Source organism: Drosophila suzukii, chromosome 2R (assembly GCF_043229965.1).
Source record: "Drosophila suzukii chromosome 2R, CBGP_Dsuzu_IsoJpt1.0, whole genome shotgun sequence".
Taxonomy (NCBI): domain Eukaryota; kingdom Metazoa; phylum Arthropoda; class Insecta; order Diptera; family Drosophilidae; genus Drosophila; species Drosophila suzukii.
Genome location: NC_092081.1, coordinates 16,709,159 through 16,734,273, shown reverse-complemented (window position 1 = coordinate 16,734,273; position 25,115 = coordinate 16,709,159). Strand labels below are relative to the sequence as shown.

Sequence of the window (25,115 nt, the reverse complement as noted above, 5' to 3'; positions counted from 1 at the left end):
TTGGATTAGAAACAACAGAGCTTTGGGAACATGAAGAATACTTCATTCGGAGAAAGCAGATTAATCTACAGTGTCAGGGATTATTATTAAATGTCACAGGGGATCTAAAATTATATATGTAGCAGGGAAGTTAAACAAATCATTCTCTTATTTCAATATATTTTTTTTATACGAGTACATATATCACCTAAATTTTAAAACTGTCATGCAAAAAACTACTACTTCTCAAAAACCCAAGGCGTTTAATTTAATTGCGTGTGGTGTTTATGTAGTGTTTCATGCCATCGATATGACTTTATGTGTTGACAGTGGAATTGGATTAGAAACATCAGAACTTTGGGAACATAAAGAATACTTCATTCGGGGAAAGTAGATTAATCTACTGTGTCAGGGATTATTATTAAGTGTCACAGGGGATCTAAAACTATATTTACAGCTTGACAATTAAACAAATCATTCTCTTATTTCAATATATTTTTTTATACGAGTACATATATCACTTAACTTTTAAAACTACCATGCAAAAAACTATAAGTTCACAAAAACCCAAAGCGTTTAATTTTATTGCGTGTGGTGTTTATGTGGCGTTTCATGCCATTGATATGACTTTATGTATTTTGATAGTATAATAAGTTTTCCCGAAATGAAAACTGATATTTTTGTTTTTCCCCCTGAAACCTGCAACCCCCTCTCCTTTTGTGAAACCATTGTTATGCACTTTTCCCCTCCCCATTTTGTAGCCCACCGCCTTTGTGCTTTGTTTGTCATTTTTGTGCGGTCAATTTTCCGTTTCGCTGACGCCACATAAACAAATTATGAAGTGTGCACAGAAAACACAGCCACATGCGAGCCCCTATGTGCGAGTACTTATGCCGTTCTTTATGCATATTGCATATAAAATTTAATATGTGGAAACAAAGCCACGCCCCCTCGGTCTCATAGACCACAGCCGCCCCCTTGCGGTCCAATGTTCGATACTGATAGGCAACATATGGCGCTTATCTGCGAGGGATGCTAGCGGCACTTAAGGGCCTAAGTGAAGCATTAGCCCTTATCGGGGTTACAATAGGGCGGTGCGGGGTGCATAATTCGGTATGCCATGGAATGGGGTTGGGGGTACAGAGTATGAGGCTGTCAATGGGCCCGATAAGGCGACAGTTCGACTTGGCGCTCCCATTTCGCGCTTGAGTCCCACAGTTTCCCATTGGCGGCGCCAAGTATTTTGTGTGTTGAACCCTTGACATCAATTTTGATGGTGCTCCATTAAGCAGCTGAAAGTATCAATGGGGGGGAGGGGGTCCTACGCTGGTAAAAGGTATTCCATTTTCACCTAGGCAGGGTGCCAGGTGATTGCTAAAAGGTATCTTGCTTGTTAAGGTATCTATAAAAGGGGTTCCATTTTAACAAGGCAATTTTAATCTTCTTCAAGGTTTAAGTGCATATTAAATGGGAACCAGGTCGCACTTTATTTTTTCCTTTTTTTTAAGAACCCTTTCAATTACATTAGAAGATTATAGAACTCACCTGCGAAATGTAGTCATCCGTGAAGGAGCGCCTTAGACCCAATCCAGCGGGAACATTAGCCGTTAGTGGAGCAGCCTTGGATCTGTTCTCATCCCGATCCTGACCCTCTGCTGCTGCTTTTGTTGGCGATCGTTGCGATCTATCACATGGTTCGGAACCCCCTACCACTTCCCCACTGGATTTGAGAATCAGTGATGAAGCGGGAGGAGGAGTAGCTCCAACCTTTGAGCTGGAGACGGTGTACAGAGACTCGTAGGAGGGTGGCTCCTTGATCGAAGTGGCGGCCGAGGAGCACCACTGGGTCAGGGTGCGGGAGGGGCTGCCCTGGTAGGCGGGGAACGAGTAGCGGTTCCGCCTGCCCACTCCGCTTGAGGAGAAGCCCACCTTGGCCAGGTGATCGAAGCCAGCGATGGCCGCATCGAAGGCGCTTAAACTAAATGGGGGAAACGAAGGCACGGGGGGCAGGAGCAGAGGCGAACCGCTGTCCAGGGTTGGCTGGTGGTGGTGGTGGGCGAAAAGGGGGAGGGCGTGGGCGTGGGCGTGGTGGGGGTGGTTCAAGGCCGAGGCCTCGTAGCTGCTGTGTGACTTGCGTAGCTGCCGGTTGAGCCGCTCGTCGTCGTCTTCCTCCTCGGCCTCCTCCTCCGAGGAGCTGGGCAGGGGCGTGCGCTCGTAGGGGGTCCACAGCATGGAGGACAGAGCCTCCTCCACGTCCGGCGGTCGCTGGCGGTGTGTACCGCCCGATCCGCCCGACCCACCTCCTGCCCCCGCTCCCTGCCCATGGCTGGGTGTGTTCCGTTCCGACAAGGACATGCTGCGGCGGTGGAAAACGTCCGACGCCTCATCGCTCCGCTTTGATCCACATCAGGTGGTTACATGCTGGGATATCCTAAAAAAGTAATAAAACAATTTTAATTACCAACGGTCAATTTTTAATATTACAAATAGTGCAACAAAGGCCAACAATTGTTTTTTAATTATAAGCTAAACTCATCGCTTTTTTGCTTATTTGATTTATTTCCATTCAAATAATTTAACTTTGCCCAGTTCTTAAACCACAAAAACTAATGTAACTGCATGCCAGAATATTGGGCCATCTCACTTTGTTATCAAATTGAATATTTAAATTCTTTTAATATTTTGTTATTTTGTTATTTGATTTTAGATAAATTTAACTAATAAAGTGAATGAAATCAAAACTACTTTACCCAGCTTTCAGTGGACTAAAGCTCAATGCTGTGCTAAAATAACTAAAATTCCGAGTTATTTTTGCAATTTTACCAAAGGCACTTTAAAATTGTTCCATAACCGGAATATTTGTTCGCTTTTACTTATCCTTCGAAATGGTTCAAAAGCATATTTTTTGTCAACCTTACCGACCAGACTCTTTCCCAAAAAAATATGTATAAATCAATGCAATATCTCATGTGCGGACTTTCAGTTTTATTGCTGATCGAGAAATAAAACCCTGAAATATTCCCAGAAAAAAGCCAGGCATGTAGCAACTGCAAATGCAAATGGAAAATGAAAAACTTTTAACTAAGCAAATGGCTGACAAATTAAACGCTTACAATGCCCCAATTTCGAAGGCAGAAACTTTTCAGCCCGAGTCGGCCTCTTCCAATTTGATAAATTGCGATTAAAGCATTTGAAATCGGTAGGGCAGGATGGAAAGAGGTTTTCTAAGTGAATATGCCCGCCGGCGGGGGGTTCAGTTTGGTTTGGGCTGAGAGGGGGATAAAACCTAAAAATGGAAAACCCCAAAACGAAATAAGCCAGCAGACATGAAAAACAAGCATCCGTTTTGTGGAAAATATATGCAGAAAAGTTTGCGATGCAAAGTTTTTGGCAGCCTCGTCCTCTCTCGATTTTCCTCTACTGGTTCTTTTCATTTTCATTTTCCCTTTGCCTTTGCTTTTGGCCGAAAGGAGTTGGGGAAAACTTTGCCACACAGGGGGAAAAATTGTGTACGTGAACTCGTGTGCGTGTGTAGGCCGTGCCGAGCCAAGTTTAAACTGGCATCGAGTGGAAGGGAATGGCTTAACTGCCATCCGACTAAACGGGAGACATCGAAACGGAAATGGCTGGCCATCCAGTTGACTGCTGCAATGGCACTGACACAACAGCAAGAGCACTGGGAAAAAAAATCGACTTTTTTAAGGATAAATCTTGAAAATACAATTCTACATTTATTACATGACTCAAAATGCAGTAGAATATTTTCTGTTCACTTAATATTTAATTTAAGAACTAAATATTGTATGACATTCCTTAAGAAAGTTTATTAAATTGTGAAAAATCAGCCTATTTTTCTGAAACCTGGGTAAAAATAGGCAAATATTTCATTTGAAATTTTAAATGGATAGTACAATGCTTAAGACGACTTTATATTTTCCAGAGAAAACATTTCTAGACCTTCTGACTTCTGCAAATTGAGAATACATTTTAGATTGCATACTTTTGGACACCATTAAAATTGTTTTCAAATTTCTAAAGATTCATGTAATTATACTTTAACGTCGGAAGTGCGATGGATAAATGCTTAAAAAGAGTTTAAATTTTAAACACCCTATTATATTACTTGTTCCTAAGTCTAGCTCAAGTTCTGCAAGTATATCATTTTTATTTTTAAGTCGATGTTTCTATTAGTATAGCACTCATACATTTGTGATATCTAGGGTGTTCATAAGTTCTGACAAGAGTACCAGGAAGATGGAATATTTAAAATTTTTAAATATAGCTACTATTGATAAAATTCCAAAGTTACTGTCTAATAAAGGCGATTCTTCTCCCAGTGCAACACCCATTTAAGCGCGAGAGTGGGGCAAGTTGAAGGCTCTTGAAGTCGCTTTTCCAGCTTGGCTGGCAAGTTTTATGTGTTGCATATCCCGAGGCGCTTGACTGTTCTAATTTTTTCACTCGCTACCCCGTTGGCCCTCTCTTCCGGCCCTTCTTCTATCATCCTTCCACCATTCTTCTTTTCAGGGCTTCACTGTGTTTGTGGGCTTCCACCATTGAATTGGTTTCTTTCTGCGGCTCTTTTTTCCTACTTTTTTGTGTTTTGTGTTATGCTTAAATAAAGATTTGTGTTAGTGTGTTTCATTGTGGCCGTTGCTGTTGTTGTTGCGCACTTTCCTTGTTGTTTGTTTGGCAAGTTTATGTGCAGTGCTGGCCTTCATTGTTATCATTCTCAATGGTCGCCATTTCATTGTTGTGTCGAAGGAAGAGGAAGCCCCACACACACACACATCAAGGCATTCTGGCCGAATTAATACGTATGTGCAACAATTGAAAGTGAGTAATATGCATGTTACCTACTTTTGTGAGCTTTTAATTAACAACAATCCCCCAACCGAACAACAAACAAAGCCAGGGAGAAAGAGAGAGCCCAGAAGAAAGGGGCGGAAGAAAGCCTTGAATTCGCAAAAGGCCTTTTGTGGGGATTTCGTAAGTGTTTTCTTTGGGCTCGTTAAATATGCAGTTCATATTACCTCGCAAATTATGTGGGATTTGCAGCAGCTCAAAGTGCCATTGAGTAATTTTCGCCCTCTTTGCGGGCTAATGAGGCCACATAATGAATGCCCTAAGTTATATCGGGAAATCTGAATGAGTTTTGAAGAAATTTGTAAGTTCCTTTGGCTCAAAGCGGGAATGGCCACAAAGGAAATAAATAAGCAGCCAAACATTCAAATATTTACGCAGCGGAAACTCTGCGAAAACTCTGCGGAAAACGTCGCCCAAATGAGCACTGCACCATTCAATGGAATTATTTACATAAATATTCACAGAGCGACCAAGTTGCTGGCATATTTTATTTTTTATTTCTATTGCCATGTGCCATTTTTATTTGACTAGACGTGCGTCTGTCAATCATGCTCCAGAACTTTTCCGCGCCGGGGGAATTTTCCAGCCCCCCCTAAGAAGTGGGGGAGTTGCTGAGAAAAAAGCGAGAAAAGAACTTGGCGTTGCCATCGACAACCGAGCACAGAGGCAAATTGCTGCCAGTATGTTTGTAATGCAAACAAACTTTATCTAATTAAAGGAACACGTGTTACCCAACGCCCCTTTCCCTCCGCTTTCCCTTTCCCTTTCTCGTCTGGGGAGCATCTTCGTCTTGGGGATCGAGTTCTATATCTCCGACTCCGTCCGAATATTTCTGGGATGCCAGCAGCTGCTTTACATTGATGACGAGGCACTCGAAATGCTTTTGATGTCTCACTTTGCATTTGCCGATTCGACAGCTTTCGCAGGCGAGTCTGTGTCTGAGTGTGTGTGCGTGTGTGCGTAACTTCCGTTTCCTGTTCCCCCCGAGGCTGTCACTGCGACTCTCTTCCGGCTGACTGACTGGGCTGCGTCTCTAGTCTGGCTCTGTCGAGTGCCTTTTGAGTTGTTTGTCAATATGTAGACCATTATTCAATCAATATATTGACACACATTTCATTTCCTCTTGGCAAACGCCTGCCATTCTGCCATTCTGCCCTTCTGAGCCTCCTCAAACCCCCTTTGCCCATAATCCAAGCCAAGTGCTAATCGCAAACAAAGTAGTTTTTGCTCGAGTTCCATTTCAATTTCTTTTGACGTCTCACCCACTCATTTTGGCCCATTTTTATGGCTCGTGGCTGTTTGGTTTTTCGCCTCGCCTTCAACGCCGCTTCCTTGCCATTCGATTCGCTTCGATTCGATTGATTCCCTCGCCAGCTTTACGTACTTTGACACACTTCCAAGGCTCCGTGATGCCTTTGCCCCCGGGGACTTACATTTCCGCTTAACTATTGTTGGGGCAGGGGTTTTCTTGGGGGTTAAGTTGGAGGGGTGGGGGAAAATTGGAAAGGGAAAGCGGAGACTATACTCCTCAAATTGAATTTGAAGCCGGGCTCCCTTCGCTCTTATTTGCACACGAGCCGATATTCCTTTTCGTGCCATTCCCCATTTTTAATTTAATTCGGCGCCTTTTGCTTTGGCACTTAAAAAGTTTTTCCCAGTGCCCGAAAGTAGGCAACGTTTCCCGACCCGAATTGGAAAAAGAAAAAATCGTGCTAAGGTATAACACTGCGGGAAAAATAGTGGACTTTAAAAACAAGAAACTTTCTAACAAAATGATCTTAGTTAAGTCCAAGCTGCCGATATAACGATTCAAAAAGTGAACTTTCAAACAGAAATGTTTGATTACTTTTTAATGAAACGTATCATCTTGAGAATATAAAGAAAGAGTTATTGTCTTGTTTCTAAAAACCATAACCCTATAGATCTTATAAATTCCTAAAACCCTTTTAATATAAAACAAATAATACATTATGCTATAATTTAAAGTAAACAAAATAGAAAAAAAATCAATTTATAATGGATGAAATGTAGATTTCTCTTCTTAATAGCTTTTCAAATTTATCTCTTCTTATAAAGTATCAATATTTTTTTCCACTGCATTAGCATCGAAATGCGCAAACGAATGCGATCGAGTTGCTAAATCACTTAAGCCATTCAAGTTTCTTTTCGATTTTGAAGTGAGACAAGGAAACTGGGAAATTGTGATAGAGAGATTACTATTGTAGTTAGGAGATTTGTCGGGGAAAGCTGTAGTGGCAGTGTAAGGAATTGACTTCTGAAGCATGGTCCAATAATCCGCATTGAATTGGAGCTTCTTGTTCTTTTATGGTTCGTTTTTTGGAGATAAATTCCCAAGGCCCGTGCGCTGCATAATTAAGTCTGGCAAGTGCAGTATTCAATTTAAGTTTCTCGGACTTTACCCTGGGCTTCAATTAACCAACTATAAACAAGCTGCTAACTTGGCCAAAACGGAGGAGGAAGGTGCTCGCCACTTACCATGCAGCTCGCCTGCTCGTCGGATCCTGTGAGGAGGGCAACACAAAACAGGACCTTAAAGCTGCTTTGACTGGCGGCTGCTCTTCAAAGTTTCAAGGCTCTGGCCAAGTTTTTTGTCCTTCCGTAGTTCTTTGTGAATAATGGGGGCGGCCGGAGGGGGCGTGGCGATGCGCTTAATTATGCTAAAAGCAGGCAGCAACTTTGCCAGCTACAGAAATGAATATTTACACCTGCCAGGATGCAAATGTGGCGCCAATGTCAAAGCCATCCAGTTAACAAAGCCGGCAGATATGTTTCATTCAACACTTGGATTTCAGTTTTTGTACTTTAGCTCTTTCACAGATCACTTTCGAGTCCAAAGTTTTTAGGCTGCTCGTAAACTTTTACTCTGCCATCAAAGTCGCGGCAAATTTCACTCACTTCTTACGACTTTTGGGAATAATCCCGTTTTGGCAACGGTGAAAGCACGGGACTTCCCCAAGTTACAACGACGGAAAACGCGAACGAACTGACTGGCTGGGAAAGTGAACAAAGGCTTTTCATTGCGAACTTGGCTTGCGGGAAAAACTCAACACTGCCGCTCTCCCTTCGATTTTTGGTGAGTCTGCGCAGGGTTTTCGCCGCTCTGGTAATCTGCACGTGCATTTTGGGTTTCCAGGAAAACCCCTTACCGCTTTCCTCCTCCGGAAAATGTTTGTTTACATTTGGCAGAGCGACAGGAGTGAGCCGAGCAGTCAGGCCTCAATTGGATGTTGCCTACTTTCGGGCACTGAAATATGACTTCTGCAATCGAAGTGGAGATGCAATTGCATTTGGCCCAAAAGCGCCGAAAGGGCCTGCAACAAGCTGATCCAAGGATACGGAAGGAAGTGCTGGTAATCCTGGCTGAAACCGATTTTCCAGCACAAGCAGGCTCTATCTCTAATGAACTACCTTCAGTCAGTCGGCTGATGGACAAACTTTTTTAATTATCATTAATGAACACGGAGGGCGCAATCATTGGCCAAGTTGCGCTCTGCAATTATTTTAATGTTCAATGAGGTTGCTGCAGCAGTCATCGCCAATGATTTATTACCGCCCCTTAGCTTTTCCGAAGGCCAGAGTCCATAGTACAAAGTCCCAAGTCCAAAGTGTGTGAGAGTTGCCGGCATTGGCAATTAGATAGGAAAGCTGAAGGGGAAGGAGGACGGAGAGGTCCATGAAACAGCGTTTATGTTTAATGCGTTATAATGGCCGTTGTAAGTGTACATAAGTTGATATAAAAGTTTTATGGCCCGGGCGTGAGCAGCCTCCGGGATCCGATATGGAAAAAGGAAAATGTTGGGGGTGGTAAATATAGGGGTAGATGGTACTGACTATAGGGATAGTAAAACCACAATGGAGCACAACCAAAACAAACAAATCGATGAGTTATCCCCGAAAGTTGGCTCAATTGAAATTTCGATTTAATTCCACTCTCGACACTCTGGTCAAAAATAAATTATTGACTTTCAAATTGAATTAGATTATTGTAAATGCCGGATAAAGCCCGAAATTTATGTTTTTTCCTATTCTGTTTTTTCGGTTAAACCACAAGGATGGGCTTTTTTGAGGTTTCTCGATCGGGATCGAGCTGAAACATAAATTATTTGGCCTAGGCCATTTATTGAATTACTCTGATATTGCCTGCCATAAATTATGTATGTTCAACAATTTTCCATAATTTATGCGTGCCTCAAAACAATTTAACCCCCTTCTGCCCATTTTGGGCACATGAAATACATCGATGGAAATAATTTCAATAGAAAAACCTAAGCTCAGGGGTTGGGGGTCCAAACAAAAACACGCACGAATACCTCCCCAAAAACACGCACCACACCACACACACACACACAGGGACACAACCGCACACTTTCAACCGCTCACGCACACAGCCACACACGTACGTGTGTTTAGAGAGATATCCGTATCTATAACTGCCTCACAATTGCAGCGCACTTGCCGCAGAAAGACCGATAAAAGAATAAACAAGGAACACTTTTTGGATCCTTGGTATAGCTGAAGTTTGAATACACTATTATTTGGGGATTCTAGGATATATATGATATTTTATTAGGATTCCTTTAAAAAATCATGCTACCACATCTAGAATACTGATTTCCTATCAACATCTTAACTTCACCTAACACCAGAACTTCTTATATTCAAAGATTCCTATAACATTAACAACCAATTTATGGATTGTATTTCTCTTTGATTAAGGAACATTGCTTGTTTTATTTCAATGTGTAATATAGTTTGTAATATTTGAAAACTTATGGTCAATAAATTGATATGATGGTGATGATAAATTGATACATATTAGGAGTTCCTTTTAAACGTAAATTATATACCCTCTATCGATTTACTTAAGAACATGTTAAAAAAAGGTTTAGCCTGTGGTTAGAGTAGGTGGGTGATACCCCTTCGTAGAGCAGTATCCCACCACTTCCATTTCGCTTTTGCAACCCTGCCCTTGCCAGGGAACCGAAGGACCCAGACCCCATTTATGACATATGCGCAGGTCGAAGGGCAGTGGAGTGGGGGTGCGAGGAAAGGGCCTGCAGCCAGCAGACGCATCGCCAGGACAACTCCAGGCCCCCCTTTATGGTCCGCTCCTGCCTGATTCAACCCCCTTCACCAGCGGCAGTGGCAAAAAATCTTCGGTTTAAGCGATTTCGCCTGCTTCGGGCAGAGTTTTTCCTTTTGATGCAGATGGAACATGGCTGTATATGAATCGGAATCCACGGATCCCCGAGTGCTACCCCATATGACAAGCCGTGGCGAATGGAGAAAGTGGGGAAAGGAGTCAGGGGCAGCTAGGTAACCGTAAAATAGAATGTGGGTTGAGGGTTGTGGGTGGTGTGGGGTGAAAGGCAAGAATTGCAATAAAACATAAAATTGCTGACTTCAATTCGTTTGCCATTTAGGTTTCGTTTTCCCTTTTTTGTTTTGTTTGCCATGCCCATCTGGGCCATTGTAAGTGTGTGTGCGTAGGTGGGTGGTTGGAAAACTGTGGGGAGGTGGGCGTGTGGGTGGGCGTGTGGCAACCTGCGTTCGCCCCTTTATATATTTTATTAGGTTTTATTTGATTTACACTTGTTTTGTGCTGAAAGCACTTCGCCCCTGAGCATGTGTGTGTGTGGGAGGATGGAAATAAAAATAAAAGGGAAAATGGGATGCGGTGGAAAAACTTCCCGTTTTGAGTTCAGAATTTTCTGCGACTTGACGATTTTTGTAATCAAATTGGGGCTATATATTTTAGCTGTTCCGCAAACTCTATTATTTAAAATATTTTTTTTGATTATTAAATTTCTCACACCTGTTTCAAAACAATTTTCGGATCTAGGAATAATCTACCATTAATAAATTCGTTTTCCCTTCGAAAGACTTAAGGTTGCTTCAAAGATATTTCCATTTAATTACTTATTAAAAAGATCACTTAATTGGCTGTCTTTAAAGATATATATTAATGAAAACACTGCAACGAGTGTCCTTCAAAGGCCTTCATTAACTGCAGGTCCGAATGGAAATTAACCATTTCTGTCCAGAACTGTCTAAAGGCGGTAATATGCCTTTCCGTGTTTGAGAGTGGGAATCCTTTCTGCCGCTGCCAGCTAAAGCACAATTAATTAAGCACGCACAGTGAAAGCACAAAGATTTTAATTAAAAATTTTGCTGAAGCTGCACAAGTGTCCTTTGCCTGCCCCTCCCCCTCCACCTTCCCCACCTCATCTACCCACCCACTGTTCATATCCTTTGTGGAGCTTTCCGTGTTGCACTTTGTTTCATTATTTCATTACATGCCTGAGCTGCAATTGTAAGGCTTTCAATTTAAGCCGAAAACTGATGAACGGCAATTGGTAATTGCCAATTGACAATTGTCGATTGGCCATATGGGCCATGGTGGACCAGCCAATCCATTGCCGATGGCGCCTTTTTCCCCACCCACTTTGCAATCCACACCCTTGACACACTGAGCTCCGTTTAAAATGTACCCCTTTGCTCCACTTCCCATGAGATAACCTTTATCAACTTATGGCCAACCAAACCATGTGTGAATGGCATCCGTCTCAGCGGGAAAATTCTAAAGAGCTGCTTGTGGGCCTTAAGGTGTTAATGAGTGCGATAAGATCCAAATTAGAATATCCATAATTCATCGTGTTTGCGGGGCGCTTTCAATGCGAGCTGCTCTTTGCCGGCCATGTTTGTTGGGGGCTCGAGGCCACTTTCTCCGTGAGGGCCCTCTTAAATCGATTTTAAGATCCTAACAGACATTCAATAAAGTTATTTAAATAAATATGAAAGGCTTATTTTCCAAATAAATATCATAGGTGAGCTTAAAAGCAGAAATGTTTGATTCAAGTTTATTTAAAAAAGGCTTACATTTTATTAATAACATCTGTAAATGAATCGAAGTAGTTGCCACTTTGACTGACCAACTACCGTATAAATGCAGCACATTTTCCTGCTCCTGGAAACACTTTTCCACCCGTGAACACCTGTGTTTGCTTTTGAGCTTAGCGCCAGCAGCCCCAAAGACAAAAACAGCTTCACACGCTCAACTCCTGTCGGTGTCCGTGTCCGGAACTCCATGTTCCATACTCCATCTCCATAGTCCATACTCCATACTCCCTGCTATATGCTTTATGCTCATGCTCGTGAGTTGGTCCGCAGGTATTAAGGTCAGAAGTATAAAACATGCAAAGCTGCCCGCCAGCCTCACCTCGAATCCTGGCCGGAGGGCAGTAAAGGCAGGCAGTCCATCACAAAAACAAACACCCGGCGAGTGTTAACCGACTCGGACTGCGATTCCTACCAAGGGTTTAACCCGGAACCGAGATAGCTGCTGAATCATAGTTTTACATTTCGGTACAGTGGTTTTATAGTAAGTAGAGTACTACAAAATTGACTTTTTGAGATATAAATATGATGAAAGCGGGGTGAAAGGTATTCTTTAGAAATAGTTTTAACGGAGTAGTCCTTTATTATTAATGATTAATTTTTAATGTTTAATAAACCTATGATTTTAACCTATTATTCAAAACTTTGAAATATTAAACTAAAACACAAAGTATATATTTATTTTTGATGATAAGCTCAAGTAAAGTTGATTTAAATGATTACAAATTAAGAATATAATAAATATTTTATGGATATATCCTTCTAGTAAACGTAATACCTTATGTTACAAACATTTTTTTCAAATATATTAAAAAACTCTCTTGCCAACCAAATTGTTTCAGTACTTACCTGTTTTGAAGGCTTTTATCAATAAGCATGTTTTCCAGAAGAAACGTAATTAAATACCTATCTCAGCGGGCAGCTGCGGAGCCTCGACCAAACATCAGTATTTTGGCTGTGACTGTACTGGCTCATAGTTCGGAATTTCTCTTATGTTGCGCCCATAAATATGCTTCACTTCGGCGTTGGTCCCTCCACTCCTTAACCCCACACTGGCCTCAGTGCTCCATTCGACCTCCCCATCCTCGGACTTTGATGTTTTCGCAGCGAAGGGAAGCAGTTTAGACGGACATATTCCCTTGTCATTTGCGGTTGCTCTGGTTTCCGGTTAACACGCACACACACCAACACAGGCGCCATTGCACACACACACTCATGCATATGCATATGAAAGTGTTCACGTGTGAGTGTGTTAGCGTGTGTGTGTGTGTGTGTGAAGTTTGGCTTGTCTGTTTTGATCCCTTGTTAATAATATAAATGATGATTTATGACCCTCCAAGGAGGGCCAGTGGAGCCACAGCGATTGTTGTGGGGTCAGGGGTCAGCGGGGGGTCAGTGGTCATGGGCGGGGGCGGTCAAGGGGTCCGTGCGATAGACAATGGCCTAATGAATTATTGATCAACTTAAAGATGGCTGCAACTTTTAGCCTAATTGTCAATTACCCTCCAAGACAGTTGAGCAAACTTCCAGCAATTGTCGTTTCCCATGGCTGCCAGCGAATTTCGCTTAGCCAGACAGCATGCAGAGTTTTTCCACCCCCCACTTTTGGCAGTAGAAAATATTTAAAGCATTTGCCAGCACATTAAAATCGAATTTTGCATAGCAAAACAAGGAAATAACATAAAAAAGTGGAAACCACACCGAGGGAAAGTCGAGCGCAAGGAAGAGCTTGGAGGGCATAAAAAAGCCACAGGGCTCGGTTCTGTGACCCACAGCACAAACAGTAACAAAAACAACGAAAATTTATGCAAACGAATTAAATTGGCAGGCTGGCAGGAAGCCAGGAAGTCAGGAGAACCCGCCCGAATCAGAGAAACCGGGACCAGGTCCTGAAAAACCCGGACTAGGATCAACGCCCCCCGCTGATTGCGCCTGCCAGAGCATAATGATATAATACATTATTTTACCAAATTTAAATATTTGCCCGCACACACACCTTTGCTCGAGGTCGAAAACAATCCACTTACGCACGGCCGATAAGCCAAAGGCCCCACGGCCACCATTTTTGGCAATTATCCCCGGCCAAATCGATCCCAACAAACAGTCGACCTAATTGGTATGCCCCCAGAGTTCAAATCGTTTACGCAACATCCAAACATCCAAACATCCAGAAGCCAACAAGCAACGCCGCCTGCTTATGAAATTGAAAATTGCACAGAGCGACAATAATTCATTTCCACGCATAGGAGGAGCGTAGGCCATGGCTATAGCTATGGCCATATCATAAGTCAGACTCGGCCCAGAAATATAACAACAGGCGACGCATGCCAAGCACATATATCATGCTGCCAGTTGAGCGTGAATCGAAATGGAACTGGAGCTGGGAACCGGGTGCCAAATGGGGGGGTGAATGCAGCGAAATGAAAATAAACAAGCCAGAAAGCGATTTGTGGTGGGGGGAGGGGGAAACGGGGGAGAACATAAGACTCTGGAGGCGGAAAAGCACACTGAGGATTCCAAAAAATAAAATAATAATATAAAACATTTCTCATAAACATTTTTAGTATCAGAAGAGAATCTTTCAATACTACCGAGCAACAAAAAGTAACAGAAATCAATTATAAAGGCGTCTAAAAGTATGCAACGAAAAAATGTATTTAAGAAATTTGCATAATTTTAGGCACTTATTAAGTCTAAATTAATTATTCTGATTAGATTAAGTTTCCAGTTGGGTAGCAGTGTGCTAGTCTTAAGAAAAATATTTCCACATTAATAAAAGTTCAAAAATAAATTAATTATACAGGTGCCTAAAAGTGCGCAACGAAAAAATTAATTTTTACATACTTTCGCATAATTGTAGACACTTTTTTTAGTCTAAATGAATAATAAAGGTGTCTAAAAGTATGCACAAAAAATATTAATTTTTACAAACTTTTGCATAATTGTAGACACTTTTTTAGTCTAAATGAATTACAAAGGTGTCTAAAAGTATGCACTAAAAATATTTGTATATTTAGTTGTATAAGAGATTATAGAACGAAAGTGATTTATTTACTTACTATCACCTGAAAAATCTAAACACAAGTGACTTTAAATCATTGCAATTTCCTTTAGCACACCAGATGACTATTCAATTTAAAATATATTTAAATCCAGGACTAGTCAAATTCATTTTCAGTGATAATTTTCAACAATCAGAGGATTTTTCTTAAATTGCTAATCAGTTTCCTTTATGCAGAAGTATTCGGTTTCATAACACGAATGCGACATGATTTCCCCAGCAACTAGAGGAATGCTTTCTTTGAATGATTACGGGTAGTGGGGAAATTCCGTCAGCCAGCTATTTCTTGGAATCGGGAGCTCAGGAATTCCGACCCATGGAGAAGTCCGTGGCGAGAAATTCAGGAGTGAATGAGTGAATGACAGGAAAGTAGCCCGCTGTGCCGCTGCTCCCCTTCCGCTTCCCCTCACCTCCCGGAACCACCATTGTTGGCAACATGGCCGTGTCCTTAGGCCAATGCATTTGATTGTGTTTGTTGGCTCACACAATGGTGTGTGTGTGTCTGTGTGCGTGTCGTTGTCTTGACTTCCCGGGGAATTGTTGCTGCCGTGTTCCCATTTACATGTGCCCCTGCCCGATCCTTTTCGTCCTGCTCGTCCTGCTCTTCTTCTTGCGGCGGGCCCATAACACGGTTATTGCATTAAGTAAAGTTGTAGCCTAGATTTGAACGCCTCCCCCGCCTCCCCTGCCTCCACACAGCCACCCCTTCCCAAGGACCTTCGCTTTGTTTAAACATTCAACGTTCATTACTTCTCCTTCGGCAGTCCCCGGTTTTCCCTACCCATACCATTTTCCCTGGCATTTCCGCACACCCCCCTGGCGAACGCCCGCTGCTGCATATTTAATAAAGTTTTCAGTTAATTTTCATCATTCGCATTATTTTCGCGGCACATGCGTGTTAACAATTTATTCCTCAGCGCCATCCATTCATCTTTTTTTTGGCCCGCAGCTTCCTAAATATTTATGAGCCAGTTTGGAGCGCGGTAAAGTGTATATTTTTAAAGAGCAGCCTTAAAGCCCGATTCTCAAATGCCAAACGCTATCTATTATAGTTCGACACACGCGTAATTTGCCATCGGATAATGCGATAATAATAATTTGATAGTCTGCGCTGATATAATTAATAGTGACAAGCTGGCGAGTCGGCGGCTAAAATGCTTTAATGGGAATGGTTTGTGGATTTTGGCTTGATAAGTTGATAGGTTGAGGTGTTGCTGGGTGGACTTGGCCCGTTTAAAAAGGGGCCGTGACTCGACAAAGTCATCCTGGCTGACATTAACAAGCGAATGCGGCATTGTTGCTCCCCAAAAATACCAAATACCGATTTCGAACGTGGTAGCGGAAGTGGAAATGGATGTAGGGGCGTTGGCAGTCCCGATCCCAATGAAAACATCCCATTGAATGGCACGAACGGAACGTGTTCGCCGGAAAAAGCGAAAAACGAAAACAATGTCAAACACATCAAAGTCAAGCAGCGATTTCCCAACCCCAAAAAACCCACCCACTCCTATGCAAATGGCAGGCAAATCAACTGAAAAATCACAACAAAAAGTGCCAGCCAAAAAGTATAAATGTTCGAGGGAAGCTCAGGGGCCAAAAACGATGGCTGTGAAAAAGTAAAAGGCAAAAATGTTGGGGGGGAAAAGTGCAGTCTTCGGCAAAAATGGAAAACGATGTCAAATGCAAATTGACAGCTTTCAATATCAATTCCAAAACAATCGGCGAACTGCACGCGAGGGAAATGAAATGCCGGCGAGAGCGAAGTAAAATCAATTTTCCCCGTCACGAGTGCAGCAGACAGAGAAGAAGATGTCTTTCGGGGCATTTCGCACCGACTGCTCTCGCCATGTAACACTTCAACTTCATTCGATTTAAGCCATCATGGCCATTCAAATGCAATCAAACGGCTTGACAGGTTAAATTAATTAAACCGGATTTATGTGGATACTCAGGATATCAGTGGTGGACAGACCCTGGCTCACTTTGCTGTGGGTTCGGTTGGGTTTGTTTTGTTGCCTTTTGATGCGGTTTCCACTCTCGTCTTAGTCGCATTTCCGGGATGCCAAAGTCCAAAGACCAAAGGCCAAAGGCGAAGGGTCCTAAGCCCAAGAATCATCTCATCTCAACTCATCATCAACGGAGTGCAGCTGATGTGTGTGCGGTTTGACTACATTTCGCAAATTACCCTTGTGGTGAACGCTGCCCGTCACTGTTTGTCAATGGAATAAGTATTTAATCGCAAAATGAGTAATTTGCATAAATTAACTTGGCTCAGGGACTGACTTGGGTGACTTTACCGACTTGGCTGACTGCATTTGCATTAGCAGCGATAAGGTTGAATCAGCATTTAACTTCAACCCACCCCCTCCGATTGCCCATGGTCCTTTTTCCCCCTGGGAAACTCCTCCACAACTCGTTATCTCGGTATCCGCAGGAGCGGATTGAAGTCGAGAAAATTGCGCAACTTGCTGCATTTCAACGGCAAATTATTAAACCTGGGCAGCAGAGAAGGCTCCGAGGAAAGCGGAAAATCGGAAAATCGGACCGAGGAAACATAATGCGAAGGGGCATAAATTCAGGGCATAAATTTCAATGCCCCTTGTGCGCATTTTTCTTATCGGCAGGAAATTCCATGTAAGAGTTCGCAGACGAATCGAATCGAATGGCATGGCATCGATCCGGGGGAAATGGCAACGTTATGAAAATTATGAGGGGTCCACAAGGACGAGCCATCGATTTTTTGCTCAAGTTCAGGGCGGAAAAAAGAAAAAATTAACGGAGGAGGGTAGAGCTGGAAAAGTCATTCGAGCGTTGAGCCATGGATTTGTAATTACAGGATTAGTCCTGCTCATCTTCGATTGGCTCGACAAACACCGACCATGTGCAAACACCGACGACCACGACACGTGACCTCTGGCCGGGATCTAATTTGCAATTAGATATGTTTTCCAACTACCAGTCAGCGCCTTTGAAGTGGATGATAACTTCAGTGGGGTGCACAAATTATGACTCCCCTCGTCTTTGGCCGCTTCTGGCCATCAATTTGTTAACAAATCTCGAAAACAAATCATCAAACGCATCAGCTCACGCGATTTAAATGAAGTGGCCGCAGTTTTTTAAAGAGCAGTGGGGTTGGGTAAGATACGAATGCCTGGCAGTCGGAAAAGTCTGCTTTCCATTCGACTGATTTTCCAGAGACGCAGCAGCCAGCCATGACGAATGCGGGACTTTTGGCCCGACTCTATCCGCCGTTTCTGTTGGGAAATTCATGAAAAACGTGGCTGCCTTTGAGGGCTCTTGTATTGGGATTTAAGCCAGATTCTCTGCTCCGCTGTTATTCTTTATAATTGCGCATATGACCCCGATTAATACAGTTCGCTGAGCAATTCGCCAGCCGACTCTGCTGAACTTGGCCTGTCGGTCCGTCGTCTTGGCCTTGTCTAAATGGCCCAAAGTTGTGGGCCACTGGGGCGAAGATTCCGCTGCCGGATTCCAGTGACAATTGATGGCTTAATAAATGGCAATTAACTGACATTGATGTAGCGGACTTTGGAGTGCAAAACTACTTTGAGGCCATAAATCAAAGGCATCGGTCTCTATCCATCTTTTGGGCCGACTCATTTGATAAAAGCCAACTTTGACGCAGGTGTGCATTTGAGCTTTTCGATTACCCATCAATATTGTAGGTGTTGTACAGGGAGAAAAATAAATATTATCATTCTTATTCTCTGATAACCAAATTATATAAATCGTGTTTATAAGAAATCGCAGAAATTATTAGGGTAAGACACTAATCACTTTTAAAGGTGTCTAAAAGTATGCAACATATGTTTTAAGATCGAGAGACATACGTGCATTTGGCACCTTCAAAATTGATGTTAATATGAAACCGCAGAAATCATTAGAGTATGGCCGTAATCTTTTATAAAGGTGTTTAAAAGTATTCATTAAATATGTTTTAAGATCGAAAAAAAATATTCTTATATTCACAGCATACTTTTAGACACCTTCAAAAGTGATTTCAAAATCATACTGAGATATTTGACAAGCCTTACCAAATTTGTAATACAACAATTAGAGTTACAAGAGCATATGGATATTTATCTGCACTTCGAATTTTTCTCCCAACCTAATTACTCGGCTTTTTTCTCCGTGTGGCCTTGGCTCCATTTTAATCTGGTAAGTGAATGTGTCAACTTTTTCTCACTTTGTTTGTTTGGCCTGCACCACGCACACCCCAGGGACACTGGGCCCAACAAAGGCAGCCAACCAACTACCAACAATGGGTCTCATTTGGGTTGTTTTTCTTGGCTCACGACGTTCTATTATTCATTTCAATTTGCGTGTGTGAGTGGGGAGAAGGTCCCTCAATGGTACGGGTAGATTTTTCATCAGAGTTCACACACCAGCCCACAGAGGTCAGTGAAAGTTTGCTATTCTTTTTCGCCAGCTCGTTTATTAGATTGTACCTACGTCCCAGCCACCCTGACCATTTCCCCGCCAGCTGACACATCAAAAAACTTGCCATCGGCTGTTCCTGACAAGTCGATGTGAAGTGCCATCGATGCCCGGGGCCAGGGGATTGCCAGGAAAACTGAAACTGAAACTGGGGGGCTCGAACTCATAAACACAACAAAGTTTTGTTCGCCCCCCCTTCCTGTCGAAGTTGATCCGCCGAGGGGAGTTCATTATGGCCAACTAGCTGCTGCTGACCACAAAACCGGGCAACTGAGCCAGGATAAGTCCTGTTTTTTGGGTTGCGTGCAGCTCATGAAACTTGTATGGAGCAGCAGAAGGGCTGCCAGCTAATGTCTTTCTAATGGATATCCTGCTGGAGGGTCCATCAATTGTGGGCAAGTAAATATTTTGTTAACATAATTGCATAAATCACAGTCAATTTTTCATATCGTGCGATAATTTCAGCCCAGCACACATGACTCCGTGACTCCCTGACTCCCATGGCAAACATTGACTGGCAATGGCCCCGGTAATGATGGCGTTGGGTAAATAAACTGTCAGTTTGCATGACTGCCGCCATCACTCATACGCCCCCATGGCTGCCTGGCTGAGATTGTGCGCCCAGCGAATTGCCACGCTCGTACGCACTTCTGGTAAACAGCAACGGCAACAACAGCAAAAACAGCAAAAACAGCCACCAGGCAGACAACAAATGAAGTTTGGCGCTTCCGTTTCCGCTCACCGACTGGGCCATATGCAATCATAATGAAGACATTTCCGGCTCATTGAACACCCAAGCAACAGCTACAACATCACAGCCTAATGAACCCATAAGCGTTGCACATTGGACGGGGTAATTTGACCCCAGTTCAGTGCATATTTAAATGTTTCGAGATTTCTGCTTTGCCACAATCGACAGCTTAACAGTCGAGTTCATTGCTCATCAGGTGGTAATTGGCTATTAGGTGATGGCAAATGACTAGCGGTAGCTATGGGATCAAACATCACGATAGCATTTAAAGGAAAGACTAATTTAAATTTGCAGAAAATTTAAAGAATTGAAACCAAATTGTAAGGTCTATTTTTTCTCCTCTTTATAAACTAAAAGCAGGTTTTAAGCTTAGAACACTTGTGAAATTAATGAGTTAAGAATTAAGGACCTTACTTTTAATTCGTTTTACCTATTTAAGAACCTTACTTTTACTTTGTTTTCCTAAGGCCCCGATTTTCGTCCTCATGGTAAGAAAATGAAAAGGTTTTAAATTCAGAACAATTTTGATAGTTTAAAGTTAAAAACATTACTTTTTGCTTTAAGCGAAGAGCTCCAAACGATCTTCAATCTAAGTTCGCTTACTTCAAAGTGCTATATTATGGTTATAGCTATTTAATCAAAGTAAACCAAAACATGAATCTTTATAGAAAGGGTAGGGAAATGAAAGAACCCATTGCACATAAGGTTGGATATCCCATGTTCGTCTATGGGAATAATTGGCATGGCCACTGATTTCGTATGCAGATTGAAAAGTGTTCGATGGAGACCCACCGACAATCGTTGCAATTCCTGGGCAGACAATAAATATCTGCGCTGGCTTCCCGGGAAGCACTTTAAAATTGATTCTGCTGAGCTCTCCCCTAAGCGCTCCCAAGTGCATGCTACCTATCCTCCTCCCTGACCGCCACTCCAACTCCGTCCAAGTCGTCCATGTCCTGGCCCAAACAAGACACGACAAATTGCCGGGAGAATGCCTTAGGAAAATGCTACCGACCAAAAGTGGGCATGAGACGGCAGAGGGAAAAAGCCTGGGAAAACTTATGCGCATTGGGCACAAGTCAAATTGCATTTAAAGTGACAAATGTGCCTGGCTTGTAAGTGGGTGGCTCAAATGGTGGGTGAGTTTTTGTAGGGACAGAAATTGACCAAACACGTGCTAAAAATATTTCCTTGGCAAACAAAAACCAAATGCCAGTTAACTTCCTTTCTTCATTCATTTCCCGCAGCAAAACAAGGAGCAGGAAAAACCAAAGGAAGCGAAAGCATTTTTCATGCTTTGGTCAACTGTTACGCCCACACTCACATACGCCCTGGAATCGGGGGGCGTGGCAGTCGCTGGCAGTGCTGACCCGGCATTAGAATTTATCGCTGTCAGCACTTGGGGGGCAGAAAGGGGCGGGGCACCTTCTTTTTTTGCTTCTTTCCTATTTTCAGTGGGAAATGGAAAGCAGCAGGAAAAACTGTCGCTCCATGTGGTATCCAAAGTGGGCGGAATCGAAACGTGCCCCCGTACCCATCCTTCGTGCATGTGACATGTGAGTTGGGGAATTCGAAGTTCGGAGTGGTGAAAAAACAGCAGCAGAAAGCCAGAACACCTTGAGGGCGCTTGATTAATGGCATTGTTCGCCTGTCTGTCAGCGAGATCCATTTGGGCCGACATTGATAAGGCGCGGCGGCTTAAAGCCAACTTTGCTGGTAAGTATCCGCATTAAGCACCAATTAGTTGGCGCCCAACGTGGGGCATTCAGCATTCAGCTTTCAGCCCATTCTGCGGCTCTATAATTTGGCTTATTAACAGTGCGTGCAGCGTGTACTGGCAATTGTTATTGTTATTGCCGACAAAGTTGCACACAATACAAAGCGCAGCAGCGGCAGCTCCAGCCAAAATGATGCTGGAAATTAACTCAGAAATCTGCTGTGAGCTCATTGTCAGCAGCCAAAACTTTTCTCGGGCACGATGAAAGTTGGCCCAGCACAACTTTGCCAACGAGAATGCAAAAACTTTTCGGCGAGAATTACAATCGTGATAAAAATTATGAAAATATTTGGAGTGCCCAAGTTCTTGAACGACAACTTGGCGTGGCCACGTTGACTGGCTGCCTGCTGGCAAAATGTTTGCAAATCAAATCCAATTAAATTACATAAATGTTGCAGGGCAGGAGAAATGGAGATCCTCTAGTCTCCTATTAAATTAATAATATTCCTCAGTGCAAAAAAAAGGTACTCGCCAGGCAAAAAACAGCATTTCCACCTGCCCGAATGCCAATGTTCGATGGGAAAACTTTTGTAATCAAACTATTTGAATTGAACAAGCGTACTCGCACACAGGGGGGAAAGGGAATTCATACAACTATTTTGTATTGGAGAAACTCATAAATCTAAAAGAAAACTATTGGAGCCCAGAGAATCGAATCGAGACAGAAACTGGGACTTCAACTGCCTTTGGGCTGGAAAATGGAAATGGTAAAAGGGGTTTGAGGAAACAATGGCAAAGTTATTTGCTTATTTATGCAGTGTGCATATTGAACTCTTGGTGCCCTCGTCAAAATGCAGCTGTCTTCCACCCGATGTGCCCCACTTTTCGACTCTCCCCAAGTCCTGGAAAAGTGAAAGACAGAGCTCAAGGGCCACCGAACGCACTTAGCGGCCAATTAGAAAAGTTCTCGAGGAAATCTCGGCTCAGCTCGAGAGATTTTCCGGCCATATCAGACCGACTTGATGTCTGTCGCAATATTTAAACGTCTGCTGTAAATATTTGATGCCTAATTGAATCATTCATTCGACTGCCGTTGCTCATTGCCACGCCCCTTACCGCCCCTCCGCCCCTCGAACGGGTTGATTTGAATAAATTTGAAATTCTGCTGAGTCTGCCTGTGCCAGCATTTAGTGTGTCTGTCAGTCGTCGCCCATCGCAAATTTCCTGGCTGCTCTGCATTTCTGCAGCTGCATTCGACACTGGAAATGCCAGTGGGCGTGGCAGGTGGAATGGGGGCTGTGGGCTGTGGGCTGGTTGCGGAGGGGGCGTGGCATTGACTTGGGGTGGCATACTTTGCGGCGCATTATGCGGCGGAACGAGAGAATTGTGCAAATTAGCGGAGCGCGTTTGCACTTGCTAGGCACTCATCAATATTTGCACTTCAATTAGTGACGATATGACAAACAGTGCTTACACATTCGCGCATTTTCCAGCATTTTCATGCAGATGAAGCTGAAAAGGTTTAAAATATCATAGTATCAATTTAATTTACAAAAACAGAAGCAAGGCGTTCCAGGAAAAGAGATTGTCAACGCTTACTTCGAAATATAATATAATGTAATGTTGATAAGCAGCTGAAAAAGAGATTACAACCGATGAATGTAAGCACTTATGCTATCAGTACGTTCGGGGTTCTCAGGGAAGTAAGATATGGCTGTTTTCCTCGCGATTTTCGGGATCGTTTTTCTTTGGCCAGGGGCTATGGCTCAGTTCCTGGAACCAAATTGCGGTCTCTCGGGCATTACGCCTAAAATAATGCATGGTCAAAATGCGGAGCACGGAGCCAATCCTTGGATGGCATATATTTACAAAACTAACAATGAGAGTGTAACTGAGTTTGTATGCGGCGGAACTCTTATCCACAAAGGTTATAATCGAATACCACAGATTGACAAGCAATTCTAATAAATTAAACTATATTTTTCAGAATTTGTTTTGACTGCAGCTCACTGCATTGTTAATGACGACATTCTGTAAGTTCTGTTTTTAAAACCAAGAGATAATCTATCATATGATAAGTTCCTTTCTTTATAGAGCCGTGCGTCTTGGAGAATATTTTTCGCAGAGCAGGTCCAGTACATCCTGGGATTTTGCAGTGACCAAGGCCTTTCGAAATAAGCTTTATAAGCAAGCGGACCATATCCATGATATAGGTATACTGCGGGTGGGCCCAGAAGTGCAGTTTAACGGTAAGTTGTGCACTCCATTGTTGGAAAGGTTTTCTATAAAGTGTTTTGTATAGCCTTTATCAGGCCCGTCTGCATCCTCACGGATCCGACAAAAGTTCCCATCGTCAGAACCTACAGAGCAGCAGGTTGGGGAAAAACGGAGCACGAGAAAACAGCGAGGGTGTTACAGACTTTGGAGCTGAACGAACTGGATGCATCCGATTGCTATAACGCTTTTTGGGTGAGGACCACCGAGAGCCAGATCTGTGCAGGACATCCCATCGGGGATACCTGTATGGGCGACTCTGGAGGTCCATTGGTCCACCAGGCTACTGTTGATGGTCAACTGCGGTACGTGCAATTTGGAATCGTTAGTTTCGGCAGCACGGAATGCCGAAGTCCGGGGGTTTATACTCGGGTCACCAGCTATATCGAGTGGATCCTTAAAGTTGTAAATAATTACTCGGTACACAGGCGATGGAACATCCAATTTCGAAATGAGCCTTGAAAATACTAATAAAAAAGAAGTATTAACTAAGTTCTCTAGAAATCTATTTTCATATTTTAAGGTGGTATTTATATTCAAATTTGAAGGTCAAAGTTTTCAAAAAATCTATTTTAATATTCTTTAAGCCTGTTCACATTAATACTCTCCCCGGAATTAGATTTAATGGTTTCTTTTAGATTAAAAAAAATGTATTTATCCAAACGGATAAAAGGGAAAGAAAGAAATAATATTTAGAAAGCCAAGTTCCAAGGCTCTTTCTTTATAAAAAACTACCCGATCGATGACCAAATTTGGGGATATTTTTTCTACGACTAGGAGCAAGTAAATTTCAGCTAGAAATTTCTCATAATTCACATTTTTATTGCCGGCCGGATGGTCGAAACTTTGTCCATTTCCTAAGCGCTGAGCTGCAAAAGTAACAAGTTTTTTGGGCCTCGCTTTTGTCCAGGCTCATTACCGTATTGCGTTCCCCTCCGGCTTTCCCCTGCTGACCTTCCAGCGAGGCAGCCTGCCACTTGCCACTTGCCGCTGGCTGCTTGTTTGTGCCGCAAATGAACGGAAATGGTGAAACTTTTAATTGAAACCATAAATTTTGCGTGGTTTCTGTGCCCACGGAATTTGTCGTACTC

At 42.9% G+C, this 25,115-nt stretch overlaps 2 protein-coding genes across 2 annotated transcripts in view; one reads left to right on the top strand and one right to left on the bottom strand.

The window, feature by feature from the left end:
- Positions 1–7,839, bottom strand: part of LOC108017699 (uncharacterized) — a 38,430-nt gene extending 30,591 nt beyond the window's left edge. The window contains exons 1-2 of the mRNA XM_036813954.3: positions 7,342–7,839; positions 1,525–2,410 (exon numbers count right to left, since the gene is read on the bottom strand). Coding sequence (XP_036669849.3) covers positions 1,525–2,334 — 810 coding nt within the window. The 5' untranslated portion in view covers positions 2,335–2,410; positions 7,342–7,839. The remainder of the gene's footprint in view (positions 1–1,524; positions 2,411–7,341) is intronic.
- A 15,586-nt stretch (positions 7,840–23,425) lies between these two features.
- Positions 23,426–24,496, top strand: LOC108017698 (chymotrypsinogen B). The gene is made up of 4 exons (XM_017084807.4): positions 23,426–23,677; positions 23,738–23,783; positions 23,845–23,999; positions 24,053–24,496. Exons 1-4 carry the CDS (start codon positions 23,461–23,463, stop codon positions 24,484–24,486), a joined length of 852 nt encoding a protein of 283 aa, XP_016940296.3. The 5' UTR covers positions 23,426–23,460; the 3' UTR covers positions 24,487–24,496.
- The last annotated feature ends 619 nt before the right edge of the window (positions 24,497–25,115 follow it).

Coding starts and splice junctions, on each gene's coding strand:
- LOC108017698 (XM_017084807.4), top strand. CDS start 23,461: ATGGCTGTTTTCCTCGCGATTTTCGGGATCGTTTTTCTTTGGCCAGGG. Junction 23,678..23,737: donor CGGAACTCTTATCCACAAAG/GTTATAATCGAA, acceptor TATATTTTTCAG/AATTTGTTTTGACTGCAGCT. Junction 24,000..24,052: donor CCCAGAAGTGCAGTTTAACG/GTAAGTTGTGCA, acceptor TGTTTTGTATAG/CCTTTATCAGGCCCGTCTGC.